We start from the raw sequence: 26,526 nt of genomic DNA, 5'->3' as shown, positions 1-26,526 counted from the left end.
TTCTTATATCCTACATCTATACTTACATCTACATCTTCATCCTTTCTTAGCACAGCCTCCTTTACCCCCCACCTCCTGAATTTTCCAGCTTTGCAAGGCCCATTGGAAAAATTCTTTGCTCCCTAAATACCTCTTCTCTTATTTCACTTTAATTTCAGCACCCCCAGCAAAATAGTCACAGGGGGAGGCCTTGGTCATCTCTTTGTCTTCATTATAACTGGGTCTTTTCTTTCTCTCCCTAAAACAGACATATGCACCATCAGTTTATAAATTAGCTTATTTTTTTTGGTGGGGGGAGTGTGGAAATACACACACACTCACAACAGATGTATAGCTCTGAAGCTTTTATTGCAAAAGTAAGTCATTTTTTTCCATATATTCAGATCTTTATTTCAGTACTTATTTTTCACACAAAATGTGTTATCAGCTTTTAAGCAACTGTAAATCCATATTCTCAATCATCGTGTATTGTCTGTTTTAAATGGACCAAAAATCATAAAGGTTGCAAAAGAACTTCATGAGAATATATGTTCCTTGCCATCTCATTCCAAAGTCTTATAAGCAGAGATTCAGTAAAAGGAATAATTGTTAAGTCAAGTGGACTACGGCATACTAAACCTCTAGTCTTTTCTTAAATGTTAAATCCCTGGGGGCGGCTAGATGGCGCAGTGAGTAGAGCTCCAACCCTAGAGTGGGGAGGACCTGAGTTTGGATCCAGCCTCAGACACTTAACACACACACACACACACACACACAACTAGCCGTGTAACCCTGGGCAAGTTACTTAACCCCAACCCCAGTTGCCCTCCAAAAGAAAAAAAAAGCAAAAAAAAATGTTAAATCCCTGTTCCTTTAAAATTTCCACATAGGGGGTGGCTAGGTGGCACAGTGAATAGAACACCAGCTCTGGAGTCAGGAGGTCCTGAGTTCAAATATGGCCTCAGACACTTAACACTAGCCTATGATCTTGGGCAAGTCACTGAACCCTAATTGCCTTGCCTTCTCCCCTCCAAAAAAAAAAAAAAAGCAAAAAAACAATTTCCTCATAAATTCTACCAATTCAAACTTCTTAATTATTTTAAGTATCATTTTATTCTTTTGCCCTATTAAAATATGAGGTCTCTATAAAGCATCTAAATAGTGGTACATGTTGTTAGGGAAAACTTAACAGTTAACAGATTTCATGGTAGGCTTAAATAATAGTAGTACTTTATTTTGTCCTGTTTTTTTCAACTTATCCTTTTGGATTCTTAGATATTTTATCCAGAGAGATTCTCCTTTTGGTATTTGTTATCTTCAACAACTGTTGGGTTTTTTTTACTTTCAGAAAGTACTGAAAATACTTTTTATTTTGAGTTGGCTTCATGAATCTCAATCATCTATTCTCTTTTTTTTAGAGTAAAGAACAAACAGTAGTAAATATGAAAAAGGTTCCAGACTTGAAAGGATCAATGGTAAATTTTATTTTCATCTGTTCTTAAACCAAAGATACAGTACAATAGGACTTTTAGAAAAATCTAATACTGATGGGTAGTCAGTTTCATTTTACCAAGTTGCAATTGTACATGTTTGGGGGAGAGGAGTTAGAATAAGTGGTTTGCCAATAGAGTTGCTAGAATTGGGATTATTTAAATGGAGACATGTTGTATGTATTATATCTACATCAATACCACATTCATTTGTATATTATTTTAAAACTGTCTTTAAGGTTTCATTTGGTTATCTCAGTATAACATTTCTCTTTTCTTTCTGTACTGTTATTCTTCTGCCTTTTGCCTTTTGCTCATAAGGAATCGTGGAAAAAATAAAAACCAGATCATGGTTATTTAAGCTTATAGGAATGGGTCAGGCAAGGCATTAAAGAGAACAAAGGAAACAGAAATTGAGAGTTCAGAGAGAAGGGAGTAAGGAAAGATTGTATTTGTGTATAGTTATAGCAGAGTGATAATTCAGAGAAGGGTAAATTTAGGAGAACCCCATAACCATGGAATTTAGAGCCAAAAACAGGGCCTTAGAGATCTAGCCCAAATCCTTCATTTTATAAATGAGGTCCAGAGAAAAGAAGACATTTCCCCAAATACATAAGATAGCAAGTTAAGATAAGAAGCGGTAAACCTGAAATCTGAACCCAGTCACTGTGGACCCAAATACTAATTCTTTTCTACCCCACTCCTTTTCTTAGAGTGAAATGCATTTTGTTCTTTACCTTTATTCTAGATAGGTTAAGAAATTCTCTGAAATATTTTTTAAAAAGATGTGTTTTAGAAAAACCACATTTTGACAGTAGCTACCATAAAAAGGAGGGATGTATAGAAAGATGGCATTTAGAGAGAATGCTTTTTTGCTCAGTGTGGTAGTAAACAGTTGGAGCAAAGTTTCCCTTTGAATAAAACATATTTGATATTTTCATCATCAATCTGGCTTCTACCCTTTATGTTTGCTATAATTAAAAGCAAACCCAACAGCTAATACTTGTTTTAAAAGTTAAGGAGCAAATAGTTGCCATTTTAAATGGTCATTTCCATTTGCCATAAAAGAATTTTTTCTGTCTTACAGGATGATGTTGTAGCCACAACATGGAGGGATGGACCACATCTCTTCATTGTTTCTTTTAAAACAGAAAAGGAAGACACAAACTGGAATTTGAATGGTACAGTTGCTTAACTAAATTCATGTTTCTTTGTGTTCAAAGTATTCTGTCTCTTATTCTGCGTGTAATTACTCTGTTAATAATATACCATTTAAAAGTTAATTATTACTAATTTATGTTTAGAAAGTAGTTATTATTTTTGGAATAGCTTTAAATTTCTAAGATGAAAGTCTTATATTTTTCCTAAGAGCAAATTTGCATTATATTTTAAAGTATTTTAGATTTATTTTTCAGTTATCTAAGAAACTTAATTTTTCAGGAAAGAAAATTGTTTAAAATTTAAAACCTTATAGTCATCTATAAAGTTCACTTCACACTTGCAAATTTCAAAATTTTTAATGAAAATAGTATTTTAGAGAAGAATGTCAGATAGTATGAGGTCTTTAGGGTTTTTATAATTTTACTATATTGAATGTTTCTAGTGGGCATCATTGGGCCCTTGAATGGTTTTGATTTTATAGAAATTTATTTGGTAACTAAATACATTGACTTCTACATGAGATTTTATTTCATTTCAGTAAACAGTTACTGGAGGCGGCTAGGTAGCTCAGTGGATAGAGCACAGAAAGACCTAAGTTCAAATCTGGCCTTAGACACTCACTAGCTGTGTGACCCTGGGCTACTCACTTAACCTCTGTCTTAATTCACTGGAGAAGGAAATGGCAAACCACTGTAGTATATTTGCCAACAAAACCCCACATGGGATTACAAAGAGCTGGACTTGACCAAAACAACTGGACAGCAGCAACGGTGATGACAGAACATTTACTAAGAACCCATCACATGTAGATATGGTTACTTGCATGTGGCAGATACTTAATAAAAGTGAACATGAATGGATGAATGAATGAATGAACATAATATCTCTGCCTTCTGGAGAATTTCTAGGCTAGTTAGGGAGATATAATGTTTCTGCAAATAACTTTACTGTATATCTCATAAAGTGTTGGTACTTGTGGCAGCAAGCACCCCAAGCGTCCTCAGGGTGGCTGCCCATACAGGTTCTTGGATCTGCTTTGTTAAAGGAAAGCAACTCAAAATGGGTTAACAAGCTTACTTTCATCAGTCAGATATGTATCGTTCACCTAGTTCAGGGGAAAAAGGTCAGCACTCCGAACTTCAAAGTATACAGACAGAATTATCAAGACAAAAACAGATCAAGTAGACAGATTTCCAAACTGTCCAACCATTACATCCATACCAAACAACATCTGGGTTTCAAAGCTGGGGGACTCTGGACAACGGCTTTCCAGAGTTTCATCTGATCAAATCACAAAACACTTCTCAAAGTGAGCCCCAAAACAAAGCCTCAAATAAGGGTTTATATACCCTTCTCCTGGCTCAGAGAGTGTAACAACCTTATTGACCCACTGGCCAATCAAGAAGTATCTACTGAAAAACAAGCCTCCCACCCCAGGCTCCAGGGAAGATCTTCACAATTTACATTCCCATTACATTCGGCCCCAAGATCTTTCATGCCCATAGCATAGACAATTAAATTTTGAATTAGCACTAAACATCTCTTAGGTCACATTTTCAAGACACAGAACTAAAGTTACCAAAGTGGCCATTGGGCCTTAAACAAACACAAAATACATGGCATTGTCACTTCAATTCAAAACAAGAGTCCAAAGTTCTCTTGGGAGGAGGGGGGTGTCCTTCCCCTCACACAGCTCCAGCCCCCGCTTCGAAGTACAGAGAGGGGGTTGGGCAACAAAACCAACAAGGTGGGGTCCTTGGGGGTCCAAGGCACTTCATCCCACCCACCATAGTCACAAGTCCATTCTCCCCCTGGGTCCCAAACTGTGGGATGCAGCCAGGAAACACACTCAGTGCCCCTGCTTTGCTGCTCAGTTCTTATCTTTTCCTGTGGCTGAATTCCGAACTCCTGGGTTCCTTCTCCCGCAGGCGGCAGCCGCTCCTGGCTTCTGCCCAGGTCCCGATGCAGGCAGCTCACCATTCCTGCTCTCAGCTCAGCGAAGTCCGCACGCAGGCCATTCTTCTCTCCTGCTCCATGGCTCCACAGAATCACAGCTACCACAACTGGGAAACAAACAATTATCCCAGTCCCCATACTTTCCTTTTACTCTGCAGATCCTGTTTGTGACGCCATTTTGTAGCAGCAAGCACCCCAAGCGTCCTCAGGGTTTGCTGCCCCCACAGGTTCTTGGATCTGCTTTGACAAAGGAAAGCAACTCAAAATGGGTTAACAAGCTTACTTTAATCAGTCAGATATGTATCGTTCACCTAGTTCAGGGGAAAAAGTCAGCACCCCGAACTTCAAAGTATACAGACAGAATTATCAAGACAAAAACAGATCAAGTAGACAGATTTCCAAACTGTCCAACCATTACATCCATACCAAACAACATCTGGGTTTTAAAGCCGGGGGCTCTGGACAACGGCTTTCCAGAGTTTCATCTGATCAAATCACAGAACACTTCTCAAAGTGAGCCCCAAAACAAAGCCTCAAATCAGGGTTTATATACCCTTCTCCTGGCTCAGAGAGTGTAACAACCTTCTGGACCCACTGGCCAATCAAGAAGTATCTACTGAAAAACAAGCCTCCCACCCCAGGCTCCAGGTGCACTTTAGCCTAGGGGCAGGGAAGATCTTCACAATTTACATTCCCATTACAGTACTACTTCTGACATAGTATCTTTCACCTTTTTATCCTTTGTGATTTTTGTCCATATCTTTCTAGAAACCTTGCATATCAGATATATACCTGATTGTCATGGGGCCTTCATCTGGTCCTCAATATGTTATGAGAGCATTTATGCTATCCAGATGTTGTCCTTCACTCTTTATTTTATAAATTTATGTCCAGTTTAATAATATTTGCCATGTCTTACATCCTATTGGAATAGATCTTCAAGAATCGACAATTACTCCATGTTACAGTGAAATTATCAGTAATATGTCTATGTACTAGAGTTACACAAATTAGAACAGAAATACAGAAGATGGGTTGTAGAAACTGAGTTCAGAGAGAGGAGCTACTTCCTGCTTCTGGTGATGCATGTAGAAATTTCTGGTCACAGGTTCAGAATACAGGAATGACTAGTTCCTGGCCAGGAATGCATTGTACCTAATAATACTGGCCGAAATGGATCTTCTTGTAGTCTTATAAATCTAATCATAAGGGCTTTAAATTGAAATGGAGTAGGATGGGAGAGAATTACCTTCATAACCACCAGCCTTATACTTTGATCATTTCTATAATGTAAAACAAAAAGTAGTAGTAAAGATACGTAGAACTTCATAAAAGACAACCCAAGAAAGGAGCCAGAAATAAGACCTGTGACTTCAGATGAGTATTTTGTATAAAGTATGGGAACAAGGCAAAGTAGAAATTATAAAGTGAGAAGGGAAATAGAACATCTTGGGTATTTCTGAGATTTGGTGAGATGAGGCCTGTGAAAGGGATATGGTTATGGAATTGTATGCCTCAAACTATATGGAAATGTAAAAGAAACTGGGTAGGGAACAGGGAACACAGAGTAGTATCATATAGAAAGTGTACTAAAGTGAGGGAAATGTAGTGATCAGAGAGAGGGAAGCAAGGAGGAGGGCATTTGGATGAACTTGAAGAGGCAGAAATACAAAGAATATTGTCAGTGACCAAACTACAGAATGCTTGAAAAAAAAAATAGCTAAAGCATTTTGGGAATAGGTAATCAAAGCTTGTCTGGGAGGCATGATATTTTTATGAGTCGGAACTAAAAGTTATCTAGATATTTGTTGGAGGTCTCCCTGCCTTACAACAGAGTAGTTAATGATTTCTTGGAATGCTTTAATGATAATTTCATCCATCAAAAGGTAGGTGAACCCATGAGAGGAACTTCAATTCTGAATATGATTCTCATTAATCTTACTGGGGGAATATCACTACTTTATCTTAACATTTGTGACAAAGAAGAGGAGGAAAACTCTGCACAGTAATGTAATCTAGGTTTTTGGAGATTAGATTTCAAAGGTCTGGTAGAACACAGAAAGTATTGGTAGAATCTCATGGGCCAAAATTCTGTTGTGGAAGTGCTCCCAGGAGGAATGGAAAGTTCTCAGAAGTGAAATTCTGAAGATTTGAAAGAGAAACAATTTTAATGAGAAGGAAAGGGTGAAGTCCTCTAAAAACATTAATATGAATGTCCAAGAAACTCACAAATCAACTTAGGGAAAGTCACAAAAGAATGAATATGGAAGTGGTCTTTGAGAATAGGGTCAGATAGCCCTTAAGCTCAAGGTGAGCAGAGGCTTTCAAGGAAAGTAAAGGAAAACAAAAAGAATAGGAACAAAAGGGTTGTTTGTTGAACAAAAAGGTTGTTGCTGCCCCAGTGGACTGAGGAAATTATAGAAATGATGATGAAGGGCCAGGTCAGACTCATTTTTGCTTTTACTTTCTCTTAATTTGGATGGGCAAGGACAGAACAAACATAACTTCTTAGAGAATTAAAACCCAAGATAAATGGGAATGTAGTAGGAGAGAATCTATTTGGTTTTGATGAATTTGTCAACAGGCTTAGATGAACTGCATGTGTACTAAAGGACTGGCAAATAGGTGAGAGCTGTTTGTCATTGATCTTTGAAAGATTCAAAGAATGAGAGATCGTATGGGACTGGAAAGAAACAAATGCCCTAATTAAAAAAAAAAAAGAATAGCATGCAAACTGTAGGCCATTGAGTTTGCTTTTGATTCCTGTCCAAATTCTAGATGTAGCAGTAGGATTTAATTTATTCTGCTTTACTCCAGAGGTAGAAGCTACTACAGCTAGGTGTATTTAGGTATGATATAAAGAAAATTTTTTTAACAATTAGAATTGCTAAAAAGTGGAATATGCTCCCTCTGGATACCGTGGGTTCTTCCTTGCAGATGTCTTCAAACCCAGGCTGAATATTGTAGATGCATTTTTTTTTCAAGTATAGGTGAGACCAGTAGGGCTCTGAAGTCTCTTCCAACTCTTGATCCTATAATTCTGAGAGCCAAAGAAGGAGACATCACATTTGACTTGGGAGAACAATGAAGACTTTAATGGATGAATTGACATTTGATTTGATCTTTGCTTTCAAGCATGAGAAGACTTTCACTGGGTGTATATTGCAGTGTGTAGGTAAGGAGCAAAGGATAGAAGCATGACAGCAGCAAAGTATTGGATATATAGCCAAAAGACATGTGGTTTGTTCTTTTGGTTCTAGCATGCAGCATGAGAAGGAAAACAGTGGAAGTAAGGCCAAATAGTTTGTCAGGGCCTTTCATGTTTGGTTGAGGATTTGGGACTTTATCTGGTAGGCAGGGAGGGTTACTCAGTTGAAAATCTTTAAGCACTACTGTGACATGATGAGAGCTATCCCCTAAGAAGAGTGTTATGAGGAGTAGGTACATTAGATTGGCCCAGGAAGGGGCTAGGGCTCTGGAAACTAGTTTAGAACCAAATGCAGTATTCTAGGTGAGAGTTAAAGGTTAATGTCATGACAGTGGGAATGGAAAGGAAGGAATAGAAGTGAGAGATCAAGTATATAGAACCAACAGGACTTGGTGACTGACTGTATATGGAGAGAGAAGAAGTGAGTTGTAAGCCTGGATGATTGAGAATAGGGTGCCATTAGTGGAAATATTCACGTTCAGAGCAAGGCTAGGTTTTGGAAAAAGATCATTTGGTTTTGGACATGCTCAGTTTGAATTAGGTCCAAGCCAGATATCAGAATCCAGATACCTAAGAGGCAATTAGAGCTTCTGGTCTGGATCTTGTAGTGGCAACCACGCTGGCATACCCAGCATGGCTGCTAGCACAGGTTCTTAGATCTGCTTTACTAGGAAAGACAGCTGTTTAAGGGGTCAGCAGTCTTTTTTAAATTACATTCACTAGTTCAGGGAAATGTCAGTTCCCTGAACTTCAGAGAAAATACAAGCAGAGAAATAAAAACCAACAGACAGGGCTCTGACTGTCTGAATCAACTGTATACTTTACATTCATCCCTGGATTGAGAGAGCCTTTACATCTGAGCAGTACATTCAGAGAGCTCTGAACATACAGCCATTCAGAATCTTAACCAGGGATTCACAAATTCCTTCTCATAAGTGAGCTCCCAAAGCAAAATGCCAACTCAGAATTTATATACACTTCTCAGAGCCAGAAGGCATCACAACCCTCATGACCCAGTGCCTAATTAAAAATTAGCAAAAGGTGTGAAAGCCTTCCTACAAGCAAGCCTCCCCTAAGCAAGTTGCCCTTAATGGGCTCCAAGTGAGGACTATTAATGGCCTGGGAAGATCTTAAATCCCATTAACACTGCAGAGCTCAAGGGGGAACTTGGGACTGAAAAGTTTGCCCTGTTGATGTGTAGAGAAGAAGACTGAGGATGGATCCTTTCAGTGACATAAACATTTAGGGATGGAAGAGAGAAAAAGCAACCAGAAATAAAGATGAAAGAAGCAGTCAGAGTGAATGTGGATAAAAGCCAGATCACTAGTCTGAATAGTAAGTAGGTAGTAAGAAACTAAAAGCAGCCAAGTATAAGCTAATCTTTCCTAGTGAAAGGAAGGCAAGAGATGAGATGAATGAATAAAAAAGATTAATGGAATTAAGGAGAACAAGTAAATAGTTTAACTTTGACTCTTCTCATTGCCATTTCTTACTTTGGGATAGGTAGGAGTACAGTATTTAAAAATGGTGAAAATTGAGGTCTTTGAAGATTAGAAAGCTTCCTGCTATAATTCTAGCTCCTCTACTTCAGCCAGTTTTTCAAATATTTATTCTCTCTTACCTATCCTCAGCCATTGAATTAAGAATAGGAAAGCATTGACAACATTATATTAGCTGCTGTGAGAGATCCAAAAGGATAAGACTAAAAGCTTGGTCTTATCATTTCAAGAAAAGGCATAGACATGAAATAGATAACTCTAAAGCCTACTTTCCTTAGATTTAGGCATCCAGAATGCCAGATTATGCTTCCTGTTGTAAATGATATAGTTATCTGGTTATAAACAAGTTTGGCTCAGGTAAATTGACCTAGCATGAGTCACATTATTGAATTAATCTGTCAAATAAGTAGTTGTTGAATATTGTACTCTTATACCTACCGTTTATTATGTGCCAAACAATGTGGTAGTTATAAAGTTAGAAAGGCAAAATAGTCCCTCCTCTCTAGGAACTCGAATTCTTCTTTCAGGGATTATAGAACACATAGGAGGGTAGAGTTACAGGGAGGAGAATATACAGGGATTTATGTCATCTGGGAAATGGGTGTGTTTTAAATAGCTTAACAAAAGAAATTGATAGAAAACCTGTCTGTTTTTTTTCCCACCAGTTTCTCTTTCGATGGTGGGCCTTCATGGATATATCTCTGCGTCAGAGTGGCCTCTAATGATTGTAAGTAGGAGAATAAATGGAAACCAACAAATGGTGGAATGTTAATGTTAGCAATAGAGAGGTAATCTGACCTCCTCTCATTTTACAGATGAGTTAGTTGAGGCCTTGAGAGTTAAAATGGCTTTCCTAGAATCTCTAATCAAGTGTCTTATTTTGTCAGTACTCATCCATCTTTAGTACCAAAGTACAAAAACGTAGCAGATAACAGAATGATATTTGGACAGAGAAAAAACAACCGAAAGAGATTTAAGGCCTATGTGATCTAAAACTCCTTTTCTTTCTACAGTTTTACATGGTGATGTGCATTATTTACATTTTATATGGTGTGCTCTGGCTAATGTGGTCTGCCTGTTATTGGAAGGATTTATTAAGGATTCAGTTTTGGATTGCTGCTGTTATTTTCCTGGGAATGCTGGAAAAAGCAGTATTTTATGCGGAATATCAAAAAGTCAATGCCACAGGACTGTCTTGTAAGTTGCTTATCTGTTACATAAATGGTATATGAGGTATTTGGCTGGGTGGGTTCTAGAGACTTTCTGACTTCTTGTAGTTGCTATAATAAATATTGAAAAGGAAGGAGTTGAAGGGGAACCATGTGGACCTTTGAATAGGAGTTGGATTTATGTTTGTATACATTCCACACTGTTGTAGTTTTTCAAGCAGAGTTTCTTACTTGTTGGGTGTGTTGTAGTGGAAATTCTTTAGGTATGAGTTAGATTAGATGACATTTAATATCCTTCTAAATCTAAAATTCCGGAATCCTGATTCCTTTATTATTTCCATCCCTTAAATAAAATTCCAGTTAAGTGTTGTGGATCCCAGCTGACTTAATTTTTCATGTGTATTTGTATTTCTAAAGAGTAACTTAGCTAAAATAATTTTTTGTTGGTGAAAATTAGAGATATTTTGAGTCAGCGACCTTCTATTTGCTTACTTTTTCCCTTTCTCTTTTCACTATGACAAGGAATCCACTTTGTTTTAGTAGCATTGTAACTGTACACTATTCACATACAGCCACCTTCTCACTTTTATAAGGGTTACTGTGCCCAAGAGGGCTCGTAGATGACAAATCTGAAAAAGAGTTAGCCAGATGTATTTGAAAAAATGGGGAATCTTGAATATGGAGAATTTCTTCTAGTTCACTATTTTATATCAGAAGTGATTTGTTTCCTTTTCAGCCCAAGGTTTATTAATGTTTGCTGAGTTGATTTCTGCAGTTAAGAGGACACTAGCACGCCTCCTGGTTATTATTGTGAGCTTGGGCTATGGCATTGTGAAGTAAGTATTAGGTGTTATTACAAGCACTTTCCCAAATCAGACTTAAATCCTTAGAATCACTTTTGACGTAGTCTCTCTCACCCTCTAATTCATTCCCAATCCTATTGAATCTGCCCTTCCTTTTCATTCTCATTACCACTTATCTACCCTAGGATTTCTTTCCCTCCAGCTTGGTCTGTTGCAATAGTTTCTTAACTGATCTTCCTGCTTCCACATTGCTAATATAATCTTAGTAGGTATAGCTTTGCTAGAGTAATTTCTTTCTCAAAAACCTGCAATTTATTTTAGTGCTTGTATTTCATAAAGCCTTACACATTGTTTTGTTTTGTTTTTTTTGTTTAAGCAATTGGGGTTAAGTAACTTGCTCAAGGTTACACGGCCAGGTGTTTCTGGGTGTGGATGCTAAGTGTCTGAGCCCGGATTTGATCCCCAGGTCATCCTGACACTGGAGCCGGTGCTCTTACTCGCTGTGCTACCTGGCCGCCCCTCGCATTGTTCTTTTTTATATATTTGCGTGCATGTTTTATCCCATCTTAGTTCCCATACTAGGGCAAGAATAATTTTTCTTACTTTTTAATTTTTTTACATCACCTCAGGACCTAGGCTTTTCAGCCCCACATTATACTTGGGAGAAAGTGATTCTACCTCTTCTCTAAGGGAAATAAGTATTTGAATTTTGTTGATTTCTAATAAAGATCTTAGATACCTTAGATACTAAAAAAAACTTTTTTGAATAAGTCTCTTCTGTTAATTTGTATTCACCTGTTTTGAAGTTGGGTGGTGGTTGGGTTTGTTGTTGTTGTTTAGCTGGATCTATGGTTTTATTGGTACAGGGAGTTCTCAATGAGGAATCTCCTTACACAGTAGCAGTTTGTAGTGTCAGGGAGTTCACTGGGGCACTAAGAAGTTAAGTGACTTGCCTAGAGTCACAGCCAGGAAGTATAAAGAGGTGGTAGTATTTGAACTCAGGTCTTCCTTTAGAATATAAGCTCTTTTTAAGTAGAGAAGGATTCCATTCATTCTCTCTGTATCCTCAGGGCCTTAATGTAGTACCTGTCACAAAGTAGTCTCTTACTCATTGCTTATTAATTGATTCTTGACTAAGTCTGGCTCTATCCATTATGCTGTAGCTACCTCTTATAAAAAGTCAGAGTAGGAAAGGAATTTTTTTTGAGGGTTCCATATTAATTTGGATCCAGGTTATGAAAACTTCTATTAATACCCTTGAAATTATGGCTTCAGAGTTCTAAGTGTGAGTATTATACCATTTTGAATTTCATTTTTAACTAATTTTTTTTCCTTAAAATGGATTTTGGTAATTTGCAAAATATAATTTTATTTCATATAAAATAACTCTGATTGGAAGTTGAATGTCCTGATAAGATCAGTACCATTAAATTTTTTGGCTCAGGATAATTACCTTTAATTCTGCTTTTACAATTTATTTGAATTTTCTTAAGATCCCATGATTCCAGTGATGGACTTAAATGTTTTAAATTTACTCTGCCCCCAACTCACGTATCTTGGGGAAGAACTAAAAATCATTCCTTTTTTTGTTCACAATCTCTGCAGATTGCTGAGGTGAAAGAGTTTCTGTAACTATATGTAACCATGGATTATAACAAAGTATTTTCTATGTATATTTTTAAACTGAGGCACTTCAGCATTTCCTGGTTTTTTTTTTTCCCTTGCCTTTTCCTTCCTTTCTGGTGAGTGCTATAAACTGATGAGGGCAGTGAGGTTCTACAGATTGTGAGACTTTGTAGATTATGCTCATTTTTAGTGTGTTTGCCATAGGAATGTAGAAACTGGGTGGTGTTGTGGTGTTTCTCCAGTTGTCCCATTGTCTTAAATGTGAGTGTGAGGAATGGATTAAATGTTTTTCCCTCCTCCTTTTGCCTCTCTGATTCTCCTGAAAAGAGATAGCATATTGCAATGGAAAGAGGGCTGGATTTGGGTGCTTTACTACCTGTGCAAGTGAATTAACAAGCATTAAGTGCCTTCTATGTGCCAGGAGTTGAAACATTCCCATAGGGATAACCCTCAAATTCCTCACTTGTAAAATGAAGCCTTTGAACTTAGCTGATCTCTAAGGTCATTTCCAGCCTTGAGTTAAGAAGAGAGTGTGGTACAGAGGAAAGAAAGCTGGATTTGCAATCAGAGGTCTTTGATTTGAATTCTGACTCTACTACTTGCTAACCTGTGTAAACATGGGCCTCATCTTAACCTTAAGTTTTCATCTATAAAATTAGCTCAGGTCCAGACTACGTCATGAATCCAAAGAAGTACCAGTCCTACTTCTGCTTAATGGTAGAATTGTAGTCTATCATATACAGATAGCTGTTGCTTTGCAATCTTTTAATTTTAATCTACTCTGAACTGTGCCTTTAAAAAAGCACAGACATTTCATTGCAATTGATCTTTTCTTTGGTCTGTGTTAGGATCCTGCTTCCTTAATCTCTAGACCTAATCTGCATAAATTGTTTTCTTTTGCTACCTTAACTTGCTGGGTCTCCATTTCAAAGAACTGATTGTCATCTATTGCTGAAAAGGCAACTGGAAGAAAAAAATTGGGAACTGCTATGTGTAATTAAATGATGACTAGTCAGTTAAAAAATTACACCCAGTATGTTTTCTTCAGTTATATTTTACCTTACCTATGCTTTGTTTTTCTCTTGTTTCATTGATTCAGACCCCGTTTAGGAACAGTTATGCATCGAGTGATCGGACTGGGTACTCTTTACTTCATTTTTGCGGCTGTTGAAGGCATTATGAGAATTATTGGGGTAAAAAATGACAACTCTTTAAAAAATTGTTTTTAAGACATGTTTTACTTTATCATATCTTTAGGAGAATTTCCCTAGAAATGAATTTACATAGTTTGATATTCTTTTTATGTGTTACTAATTGTACAAATTTACAGAGTTTCATCTGGGTTAACTAGACATTTCTGTTTATGTGATATTTTCATTTTCTAAAAATCGTTGCTATTTTTCCGGAGCATATGAAGAACAGGATTAAAGCACTTAATAATGTAGAACATAGTCTAGTTTGAAAGTTCTTGTAGGTACAAATTGTCTCTATGCATTTGATGTGTATCTGAAACACCCTGTATTCTTTTGTTTCAATTTGATATTTTAAAGACTTATATACAACATTACTTTTTCTGAAACTTTTACGTGTTTTTTCACCAAAAGTAATGGAAATCTGATCTGACTTGTACTTAAAAAAACTGCATGTGAATTGAAAGCTTGTGTAATAGTTTTGTCCTTGTTAAATTTCATCTTTTTGGATACAGTCCAGTATTCCTGGTTTATCAAGATCTTTATGTACACTCCATATTTGATAAGCATGTTAATTTTTTTATTCAGATCATTGATAAGAATGTTGAATAGTACAGAGACAACCACTCCACTAACCACCTCCTTACAAGTTGATATTGAAGTGGAACCATTAATAACTATTTTGGGGCATAGCTATACAACTAGTTCTGTAGCTACCTCACAGGGTATCACCTTGCCCATATTTATCCACAAGAATAATATGGTAATCCTTGCAAAAATCGTGAATTATACCTCTAGAATTCCCTTATAGGCCAATGTAGTAACCCTTCTGTAAAAGGAATGGTATGGCATGGCCTTTTTGTTTTGGGGGGTTCATCACTTCATTTTCTATGTGTTCACTAGCCATATCTTTCATATATTCTAGAATTTGAGCAGGAATAGAAGTCATTTTATGTACCTGTAGTTTTAAGACTCTAGTCTTTTAAAATCAGAACAGTATTTGCACTTCATTAGTCCTGTGGCAATTCTGCCCTTCCTGCAGAGATCACTGACAAGCAGCCTGCAGTCACATTTGCTAATTATTTAGTTCCTAGGGATGTAACTTTTCTGGGGCTGGTTCACTGAACATGTCACATGCAGCTAGGTAGGGCTTTTTGATTCTACTTAGCTTTTCAGTACAAGTTTACAAGTGGCTTCTCTGTACAATGTTCATCCATTCATTTATCCATTCATTTGGAAAGCAGTAGGGGTTACAAAGGTAAATTGAGAAACAGTCTGCCCTCAAGGAGCTTATATTTTACTGAGAATAAAATATATAAATATGTAAGTACAATATGTGATCCTTTCGAGAGGAAAGCAAGTGTCAGGAAATGCTTCCTGTTCTTTTTCTGCACTTTAAAGTGCAAAGAACATTATTTTTAGTAGAGAAAAGAAAGGCAGAAGGACTGGACCTCCTGTGATTTTCTTGGCAGAGAAAATAAAGTGAGAGTTGAGTGGCAGTGATGCTATCCCTTCTTCAATGTGGTATAGCAAGAGAGTTCTGGGCCTAGAGCCAGAACACCTGAGTTCACATATAGCCTCAGGAACTTTCTAGCTGGGTGATCCCTGGGCAAGACATTTCATCTCTGTCTGCCTCAACTTTAAGATAGTAGGTTAATAATAGCATCTACCTCCTAAGGTAGTTATGATGATGAAATGAGATGTTTTTAATGCACTTAGCCTACTCCCGGGTGCATATTAGGTTCTCAATAAAATGCTTTTTTCCTTCCCCTTCTCCCTTTTCTTTAGTGGGGGAAAAACATCCATTTTAGTTATAATTTTTTTTTAAATAGCCTCAACTTACTCTGAATTCTAATTTTCCTGACATCCTCAAAAGACTGTGTCAACCTTTTTGTGTTAATGCTCTGTTACCTGCCCTGACTTCATCGTATGTACAGTTTTAAAAAAATAAGCTGTCAGTTGATGGTTATCTGCATTGGGCTCTATATAATTTCCCCTCTTTCCTCCTGATCAGAATTGCTTTCCTTCCCTTATTTCTCTAGTGTTTTATTCTTGAGTTTCCTTACTCCATTAGTAGAATGTGAGCCTCTTGAGTATAGGAATTGTTTTGCTTTTGTATTTGTATCCATAGTACCTAGTATTAATAAATTCTTTAATAATTGGTCCTTCTTAGACCAACTCTTGACAGAACTTCTCTTGTCTTTTCTCTCTTACAAATTTTTAAGATGAAATGACCACATTCCCATCATAACACCCAACCAGAAATGAGTTCTTCCTTGTTGGTGAGAATCTGGTACAAAATAGATGTTTCCTTCATTGATTCTTTCCTATTCTGAAAAATGAAATGATCACTAAGAGAATTCTTAGAATTTTTAGCTGTTCTGCTTCTGGCAGAGATGAAACTCTAGATGTCAAGATAATTTAAATTTAAGTCATTATTAAATGATACTCTAGAGTTGTGATCTTTTTTGAACTCATTTATTTTTCCTTTCTCTTTTGGTACTTGTTAATGTCTGTGGACAGCATTGTTTCTGTTTCTGCTTCTCTTCTTCTTCATCTAGATGCTCTCTACCATATTTTCCCTTCTGGTCCCTTAGATTTCCTTAACTGAACACATCTTTAAACATATGGTGCTACTCTGCACCTCCCCTATTTCCCTTTTACCTGTCTCTTTCCTTTGAATATAGTACCTACTTCCAGAACCATATTCCCTTGTCTTTTACCATGATTCAGTGATACCTGTGGTGACAAATTTTCTTCTTTGTGCTAAGCTCTCTAGTTTACCTTGCTTGTTACCTATACATTGGATGTAAAATAATATTAACAGGTAGCATTTATAAAGTGCTTTAAAGTTTTGCAAATTGCTTTACAAATATTATCTCATTTGATCCTCACAGCAACCCTGGTAGGTAGATATCACTATTAACTCTGTTTTACAGCTGAAGAAACCTAAGCTCACAAGAGTAAGTAATATGTCCAGGATCACACAGGTACTAAGTGTCTGAGGCTGTATTTGGGTCTTCCTGACTCCAGGTTCAGTATACTGTCCACTGTGCCACCTACCTACCTCATAAGCATAGGCTTATGAAGTCATTAGTTTTAGCGTGGGCTTTTTTCTTGAACTTTGTCTCCTGTGAACTTCTAGGCATCTTTATTGCTTCTTCCTATCTTGTACCTATTCTTAAGGTTATCTGTCTTGTTAGATCTACATAAGCATTATTTCTCATCCTTGCTTCCTTGTCTATTTAAACTATTTTTAGTTAGCTGTGCAAGAATCTAGGTGCTTGCCCCGGGCCTTTTTGGACAGAATCTTTGGCCAGGAACCCATCATTTCTATCATTTAAGCCATTATCTAGACATACAAAATTTATATTCTCACATGGCATCTTATTAAGTTGATATTTACTTCCTAGACTTCACTTTTCCCTCTGAAGCTTTTGCCTTCAGTTGGTAGCAATGATGAAAACACCACCTGGGTCCTTAAGGTTTTCTTACTTAAGAGCCTTTCTGTGGATACCTGTTAGGGTCATTTGTGCCTCTCTGAGTCACCAGAAGTTTGGATTAGCCATCAGGTTTGCTGTACCCAGGAAAGATGATAGATCTCTTTCTTGTTGTTAGGTACACAAATGGTTGCCCCCAGGCCCTATAGGAGATGGTCATTCACCCTGTGCCTGGTCTCCTCTGATCTTTGCTGGGTGGTCTCTGACGCAACAACACATGTGGATTGACATCATTATTTCATGAAGGACAAGTAGGTTTTTTGTTAGAGGTTTAGGTCCTGCAGGTAGAGCTTCAAATTGACTATTTAGGGAAGAATGACTATAGAACACATGTATTTTTCAACTTGGTATCATTATTTTGCCCTGCACTTCCTGCCACAGATTACAATTCCAGTTTGTTTCTCCAGATTCTTTTACTTTCAAACCCTTCTTTCATTTTTTAAAAAAAGAAATACTTTATTCTTCCTGAGAGCTAAAGTGGCCTTTTGAGCTATTTGACCTTTATCTTGAACATAGAGAAGTTACTGGGCTGTGGTAGAAAGATCACAGAACAGATCATACACTCAGTGTAGATGACTAAAGAGCTGTCCCTATCGTCTGTGCTCTGGGAAGGAGGTCCTCAGCTCCTTGTTCTTGTATGCAGCTCTCGGGGAATAGTGATTGTGTCCTAAGAGTCTTATAGCATTGTTCATCTTCATGTTGTCTTGTTATAAATAGCATTCTGAATTAAGCCCAACTGGCATTCTCACCTTTCAGTATAGTTACTTAGATTTTTTTTTTCTAGTTAGGGAGAATTCAGAGTGTGTGTGTTTTAAATAGTCTCAACTTATTCTGAATTCTAATTTTCCTGACATTCTCACAAGACCGTGTCATACTTTTTGTGTTTATTTTGTGTTGCCATATATTAATAACTAACTTGTATATACATTTTAGGACATCTAGGTGGCACAGTGGATAGAGTGCAGGCCTGGAGGCAGGAAGAAAAATCTTCCCAAGTTCAAATCTAGCTGTGTGACCCTGGGCAAGTCACTCGACCCTATTTGCCTCAGTTTCCTCATCTATAAAATGAGCTAGAGATGGCAAATCACTCCAGTATGTTTGCCAAGAAAATCCCAAATGGGATCACAAAGAATTGGACATGACTGAAACTACTGAACAAATCATATAGGTTTTAAGATTTGCAGACATCTTATGTAACTGCTTCTTTGATTCTTATAGCAGCTCTATAAGGTTGACCTTACATTTATTATCCCCATTATTTTGATGAAGTAACTAAGACCTAGAGAAGTTCTGATTGGCCTGTAGTCACATAGTAGTAAATTTGGGGGGCAGGGTATGAATGCAGGTCCTTTATAGCAGGTGTATCAAACTCTCTTAAGTGGGGCCACAGAACTCCCAAGTTCCAATTCGTTTATTTGTTTATTTATTTTGTTTTTTTGGAGGGCATTTGGGGTTAAGTGACTTGCTCAAGGTCACACAGCTAGTTTTTTTGTGTTAAGTGTCTGAAGCCAGATTTGAACTCAAGGTCCTCCTGACTCCAGGGCCGGTGCTCTATTCACTGCCAAGTTCCAATTTAAATGTAATTGGGAAATTAATTTAAGTCATTGAATATTTGGGGAATATTTAACAAAGTAAAAAAATAGACTACAACATAGACAATATTTGTGGTTTTCTAGGTCATTATATCTGGAATGGATTAGTTTCTCCTTGAGTTTGTCCCCGTTGCTTTACAGTGATGACTTGCAAGGAAGAAGTGGCATAAAAGATATCATTCGTGAAGTAAATGCTAGGTGACACTTTCATAAATAGAGTTAGATCTGTTTTGGACACCACACCATAATGCTTATGGCATGCTTCCTATAGACTCTTGCATATCTGTTGGTACAACTTTTGTTCAGAGTCACAGGCTTTGAGAATTAGAAGGAATCTCAGTATTATTCTGGTTTGACCCATACTTCACATAACAGTAGGAATTCCCACGATAACATACATGACAAATGGTCATTCAGGCTCTGCTGTAAGACCTACAAGCAGAGGGATTTCATCTGCTCTGAAGGAAGATCATTCCACTTTCCAAGTGATCCAGGGTCAGATGTGAGACTAGTTTTACTTCTCCTCCTGTCTGCCCCTCTACCCCCATTAGAACAATCATTTATATTGTTGTTCTGTGTGATTATGAAACTTTGTTACAAGTGATTTTTCCATTTTTTTTTTTAGGGTTCTAGCCATGTAGCTGTTCTCATTTGTGACATTATTTTAGCAGTCATTGACTCCATTTTTGCGTGGTTCATATCCTTTACTGTGTGTTCTTTTTTAAATAAAAATTAAAGAGAGGGGAGAATGTAATATCCATTGGTTGTGAAAATGAGATTGTAATGCCACTTTAGAACTTAGAAGGCATTTCAACAGAGCCAGCCCACTTTTAGCAGCTGAATGTAATGGAAGGTAGAATGAAGATGTTTTGCTCTGAGAAAGGAGTCAGTGGGTAGAAAGATATAGCTTAAAGGGTAAGAAGTTTCTAACAGAGGTTAACAAGGAATTATCAAACAAAAAGAGCTAATATAGACCTGCTTGGAGACAGAAAGTTGTACTACTAGATTATCCTTGGAGGGTCCTTGAGCTCAAATCACTGACTGTGAACAGTGAAAATAGCCATGGAAAGAAGAGTTGGCTTCTGACTTCCCCAGTGCCACATGGGTCTGTGTGACCGTGGATGAGCTAGTGAGCCTCTGGGCTTCAATTTCTTTATCTAGAAAATTAGATGGTTGGGTTAATAGAGATCTAGAGGTCTTTCTATTTCTAAAATATCTGTGACATAACAGAATTCCTAGAATAAATAACTTTCTGAACATATATTTCTAACTATTTTATTTTCTTTAGGGTTTCCTGCTGATATGAAATTTACATGTACTCATGTTCTGTTTCCAAGTACTTGATATAGACCCAAACTTAGGTTTACTATTTTTGTATATCAGTAATCCATGCCTCATTTGGCTCCTTTTTCAAATTTTTTTTTTACTTTTTTTTGGAGAGCAGTTTGGGGTTAAGTGACTTGCCCAAGGTCACATGGCTAGTTTGTGTGTTAAGTGTCTGAGGCCGGATTTGAACTCAGGTCTTCCTGACTCCAGGGCCAGTGCTCTATTCACTGCCACCTAGCTGCTCCTTTTTTTTTTTTTTATCAGTTTCTAATCTGTGAACCACTATTGTTATATTTCTGGATTTCATAAGTGGTTCTTGAGTTTTAAGGAATTAGAATATTTAAGAGTTTTTTCTGGATAAAGATTTTGTATGAAAAATCACAGATCTCAAATCCCCCTTCCCTGTCTCAGAAAAAATGAGACTTGTGATTTTTCACTGAGCTTTTATTGCTTTATAAATTATAGAATTTATGATAAATATGGGCTCTTATTTTCTTTTATCTAAATTATATTCTTTATATGATGTCTCATTGTGTAATGGAAGTGACCCTAGGGTATTAAAATCTATGTAAGCAGACATCAGTTTCTAGCAGGGCCTGCCAGTCTGGAAAGACTTTGAATATGCATTCCATGATCCTCTGTATGTCATCCAAGGACTACTTCAAGCATAGTACAGAGAGGCTCATTACCAGGTTGTCTGAAGGATGATGCGTTTTTGAGCCATAGCAATGTCTGCTAAATCTTTTTTTTTGGGGGGGTGGGGAGAATTGGGGTTAAGTGACTTGCCCAAGGTCACATGGCTAGTTTTTTGTGTGTGTTAAGTGTCTGAGGTCAAATTTGAACTCAGGTCCTCCTGACTCCAAGGCCGGTGCTGTAATCACTGCGCCATCTAGACACCCCCAGATATCTGCTAAATCTTAAAGGCGGCAAGCAGTTGGTAAAGCATATACTTTCATTAGCAGAGTTATGTGTCCTTCAGTGATTGAAGTAAAGAGGTGGATAGGCCTACTTGTGTATAATTCAGAGCCTCTTGTATAAAGATGAAACTGGGTGAAGTTTTCATAAGTGAAAGATTGTGACTATGTTGCTATTTTTTTTTATTAATGCTGTTATTGGATCTCATTTTAATGTCCGAAGGGAATCTTTTCAGATGCCAGTGTGATTCAGTACCCTACTTCAATTTTACTATTTCTTTTATCTAAAAATATTAGATATTTATGACATTACACTTCAGCAAAAAATATTTTTCAGACATGTCATTTGATTCCAGGATGCTATGAAATGATAAGCTGGCATAACTTCACTATTTAGAAAAATTAGCCAGTTTGACATGCAGAGGAGAAAAAAATGTGAACATTTGTAGAGTCTTTAAAGACAAAAGTCTTTTGCAGGTAACTCTTGTTGCTGCTTTGGCTTTACTCAACAAATCTTGAAGCTTTTCATCTTTCCTCAACATAATTTTGTACTAAAATTCATCCTCTTTTGGAGTCTGCCTAGTCTTAAAGTAATACACATATACAGTAGTCAGGAGCTCTAAAAGTTGAGCTAGGTCTTTAGGGGAGAAGTAGGCAGACCTAAAGGATATTTAATCTACATGGCCTTTTCTTAAGGAGAATTTTACAGGTGTGAACTATAGAAAAATTTTTTTAAAACTACCCATAAGGTAGTACTAACAGGGAAAGTACCTTTAATGCATTTTGTCAGAAAACTTGGGAGCACAAATTCTGATAATTATAATTGCATTCTTATGTTTTAGACAGGATTATATACTACCTTCACGCAAAGCATAGATATTCCCCAATTTCAGAAAGCAGGAAATTAAACCTAATGGCTCAAATATCTAATTTGCTCAGATAGTTCTTCTAATGAATATCAAAGGTAAAAAAAACCTAATGTGTAAATTTATATCACATAGATCGTTATAAAAATGAAGAAATGGTTATGAGAAACATCTGAAAATTAAAATTATCTTGAATTATTATTAAATAAGTAGTGGAGAAATCCAAATTATGATCTTGGATTTCCAAAATGCATATTTTCTGATTGGATAGATAATTCTATTATCATATATTAAAGTTATACTTTATCTTCATGTAAATGAATATTTTATTGTATCATTGTAGAGAACTAATGAATAATAGCTATGTACTACAAGGTGAATATTGAATAGTTTACACTAGTTAAGACTAGGGCCGCTAGGTGGTGCAACAGATAGAATGCTGGGCCTGATGCCAAGAAGACTAATCTTTCTGAGTTCAAATCTGACCTCAGACACTTACTAGCTGTGTGCTCTTGGGCAAGTCAGTTCACCCTATTTGCCTCAGTTCCTCATCTGTAAAATGACCTGGAGAAGGAAATGGCAAACCGCTCCAGTATCTTTGCCAAGAAAACCCCAAGTGGGGTAATGACAACAACAACAAAGAGTTAAGACTGCTGCAGGAAAAAATGTAATTCAGCATACCTGAGTTTGAGTTAATTTTAACAAATCCAGTTTAGCTGGGTAGGAAGAAAAAAATCTGAAAAAGTCAAGTTAATGATTTTGGCACATACATATTTGTGACTCCGACTTTTGGCTTTTTTGATGCAGGCAAAAGAATCCGATCTTGTTCCTCTGGCCAGCATCCCTTTGGCTTTGCTTGATTCTGGCTTATGCTGGTGGATATCCTTTTCTAACTACAGCAAGCATGTTAATATGAATTATTGCTTTGTTTGTGTTTATTGCACCAGCTTATTTTCCTGCTTTCACTTGACTTTTGAATATATTTTGCCCAAATATCACAACTGCTTAATGTTAAATGCCTTTTCTGCCAGTTTCAAAATTGGATTAAATTACTTCTTGTCTTATATTCTTTGGCCTGTCATGTGCCCACTTTGTTCCTGATAGACCATTTTAAGGTGTGTTTAGTCACCTCTTCCACTACAGATGTTTAGAAAGTTTAAGGTATGTTGGGGGATATTATGTTGTGTGGCTTTGATATAAGTTGATATACACATAGAAGCAAAGCTTAATTGATTTGTAATCTTGCCTTTGGAGTATGTTGGTCCTTTCAAATATTAAACATTAGTTTTAGGTGTAGAGTAGAATATGGGGGGGAGGGTTTGGTTTGTTTTTGAGTCTAAATTAACTACTTTGTGCTTTTATCCCCTAAAACTGTCTTTGTAAGAAACATTTTAATAAAGGTAAATTATAGTGTATTCAAAAGTCTTAGTGTAGTTTTAAGCTTCAGCATCTTAATTTGGGACATCCTATATTTATATTCATATAGTTCAAGACCAAACATAAAAGCATTCAAGAATGTGGTCATAAACTTTATGCATTTCATATTTTTAAGAATGTTCATTTATAGACAGCACTGAGTTGTACATTAACATGAGAAACTATTAACAATAGTTGAAATAGAATTACTAGTTTTAATCTAATTTCTTACATTTTACTATTAAAAATGGTTTAATGTAGATAGGTACTTTAATTTGGGATTATTTTAGAATGGAATAAAAGTAGAAATTTGAATTTTGGCTTATTCTCTTCCTCTATTATGAAAACAGTTACTTTCCTTAGTATGTATGTGTACATATTTGTGAGTTTGGCACAGACAATGAAGACCCTAAAACTAAGAAAGAACACAGTGAAATTTTCACTCTATAGACACTTCACAAATACTCTGATTTTTGCTATATTGGGTAAGCTATTTAATTATATTTATATAATTATATTTATTCTGCTGATTTTTTTTAGCATTGATCATTCTTTTAAAGATAACTTTTCTTTGTTTCAGCTTCTATAGTATTTATGATATGGACAACTAAAAAATTTAGATTAGCAGAATGTCAGTCTGTAAGTATAATTCTATTTAAACACTATGTTTAGTTGCTAAATTATAAATTAATTTTTAATAATCTGATTTATTTAAATGCATGCATAGCAATAATGTCTTTGAAGAATTACATTTTAATTTAAGCAGTTTGACCCAGGGCTCTAGTATATTTTATTTTGAAGTGAGCCACTGAAAAAAAATTTCTCACTTTTCCCATCTCAACTCCTATGTCTTCATTTTTCTTTAATGGTTGTGATTTCCTTGTTTAATGTTATGTGGAATCTTATTCCCCTTCCTCTACATTAAAGTCTCTTATTTACACTATTGGTAAATGAGAAGTAAGACCTGATTTTGATTGGCTAGCATGCAGCTAGTAGAGTTTCATACATCATGTAGAAATGCTTAATCATATTATTCAAAGGAGCATGTATATTCTTCATTAGAGCTTTAAAAAGCATGAATCTACTGGCTGAGGCTTCATGAATCCATAAGCTTGCAGTATTAAATGTTTTTAAGTTATTCAGTTCAACAAGTATTTATTACACACTTTGCTACCGTGTTTCCCCGATAATAAGACCTATCCCGAAAATAAGCCCTCCCCTTACTGTGTAAGATTCCTCTAAAATAAGCCCTCCCCCGAAAATAAGCCCTATTGAGATTGCTACTGTAGTGAAGGTGATCCCCTGCGCTACACGCTACATTACAGTACCCTCTGTATGCACTGTCCCCCCTCCCCCCCCGGGTGAAACGCACGCCGCGCTCCGAGCTGCAGCAGTGAGCGCGTCATCCTGTTCTTTATTGAATTCATTATTGAATAAAGGTACATTTTTTTGTTCACATTTACCTGTTTATTAAAATTGCTGTCAATGTTCATTAAAATAAGCCCTCCCCTGAAAATAAGCCCTCTGGTGTTTTTCTGTCCAAAAAAATTAATAAGACAGTGTCTTATTATCGGGGAAACACGGTAGGTACTAGGGATATGAAGACAATTAAAATTGTTCCTGTGGAAGCTAGATAATCTAGTAGATAGAGCACTGGGCCTAGAGTCAGGAAGATCTGATTTCAAACCCTTACCAAACCGACAGTTTAACTTTGTGAACCTAGACAAGTCACTTAACTGCTGCCTATATCAGTTTCCTCAATAATACAATGGAGATTATAATAGCTTCTACCTCTGATGATAGGATAATCAAATGAGATAATATTTATAAAGTTCTTAGCATAGTTTTTGGTATGTAGTAGGTACTTTATAAATCCTTCCTTCTCTTCTCCCCTCTCTACATCCATTCCTTCCCTCCCTCCCTCCCTCCCTTTCTACCTTCTTCCCTTCCTCCTTTCTTCCCTTCCTTCATTCAACAAGAAAAATGCAAGTTATACAGATAATACAACTTGTAGGAGCTATTAAATAATAAATTGTTTACTAAGGATTTGTATCTAATCTGAATAAAGAGGTTGGGAAGAGCCCTTCAAAAATTTTCTTGCTTTTTCTTTTTTAACCATAGCTTATTAGCAGAGCAAGCTGAATCTTTTTGAAATTCATTCTCTTTTCTCTGTACTTCAGGTTTGTATTTTAATTTAAAATTTTGTGAAATTTTTAATAGTAGAGAAAGAATAAATAAACCAAAATTGAAATTTCTACTTTTATTCCATTCTAAAATAATTTCAAATTAAAGTACCTATATTATCATTTATATAGCACTTTAAAGTTTGCAAAACACTTTACAAATATTATCTCATTTGATCCTCACTACAACCTTGGGGAAGTCATTGCTGTTATCCACATAAGGCTGATAGGTTAAGTAACAAGTGTATAAGTCTAAATTTGAACTCAGTTCTTCTTAACTTTAAATCCAGAATTCTACCCATGTCTCCTAAACCAGAGGCTTTTACAACTATAGAAATAAAATGTAAAGTTACTTTATACTTTACATCCATTTTCTCCTTTGATTCTGACAAAAACCCTATACAGTTGATATTGCTAGTTTTATTATTTCCACTTTATAGTGAGGAAACTGAGGCTCATTTACAGTAAGTAACTTGCCCAGAGTCACACAACTGCCAACAAGGAGCAAAGCTAGTGAGTGCTCCTTGTCCCACACAGCTTTGTAACTTAAAGACCCTTAAATACTGAAGCTAGGATGCCTGGGGAAAAGGTTTGCATTAGAAATTTTTTTCAAGGATTGAATCTGAATAAATGATATTGCTAACTTAG

At 36.4% G+C, this 26,526-nt stretch overlaps 1 protein-coding gene across 4 annotated transcripts in view; it reads left to right on the top strand.

Annotated features, from left to right (window-relative positions):
• The window catches only part of TMEM87B (transmembrane protein 87B), a 58,703-nt gene that overhangs the window by 15,307 nt on the left and 16,870 nt on the right, over positions 1 to 26,526 (top strand). For 3 of the 4 annotated variants that reach the window (XM_069075559.1, XM_069075557.1, XM_069075560.1), the window contains exons 5-13: positions 1,398 to 1,454; positions 2,557 to 2,650; positions 9,959 to 10,020; positions 10,307 to 10,490; positions 11,199 to 11,298; positions 13,991 to 14,084; positions 23,087 to 23,162; positions 24,076 to 24,180; positions 24,276 to 24,334. In XM_069075559.1, coding sequence (XP_068931660.1) covers positions 1,398 to 1,454; positions 2,557 to 2,650; positions 9,959 to 10,020; positions 10,307 to 10,490; positions 11,199 to 11,298; positions 13,991 to 14,084; positions 23,087 to 23,162; positions 24,076 to 24,180; positions 24,276 to 24,334 — 831 coding nt within the window. Of the gene's footprint in view, positions 1 to 1,397; positions 1,455 to 2,556; positions 2,651 to 9,958; positions 10,021 to 10,306; positions 10,491 to 11,198; positions 11,299 to 13,990; positions 14,085 to 19,798; positions 19,875 to 23,086; positions 23,163 to 24,075; positions 24,181 to 24,275; positions 24,335 to 26,526 lie in introns of all 4 variants that reach the window. The other variant, XM_069075558.1, reaches the window with a different exon arrangement.

The sequence above is a fragment of the Petaurus breviceps genome, unplaced genomic scaffold, assembly GCF_028583685.1.
Source record: "Petaurus breviceps papuanus isolate PSGF00001 unplaced genomic scaffold, PetGlider_PUasm1.0 90919, whole genome shotgun sequence".
Taxonomy (NCBI): Eukaryota; Metazoa; Chordata; class Mammalia; order Diprotodontia; family Petauridae; genus Petaurus; species Petaurus breviceps.
Note: the sequence above shows the minus strand (reverse complement) of the source record. Positions and strands in the feature narration are given on the sequence as shown.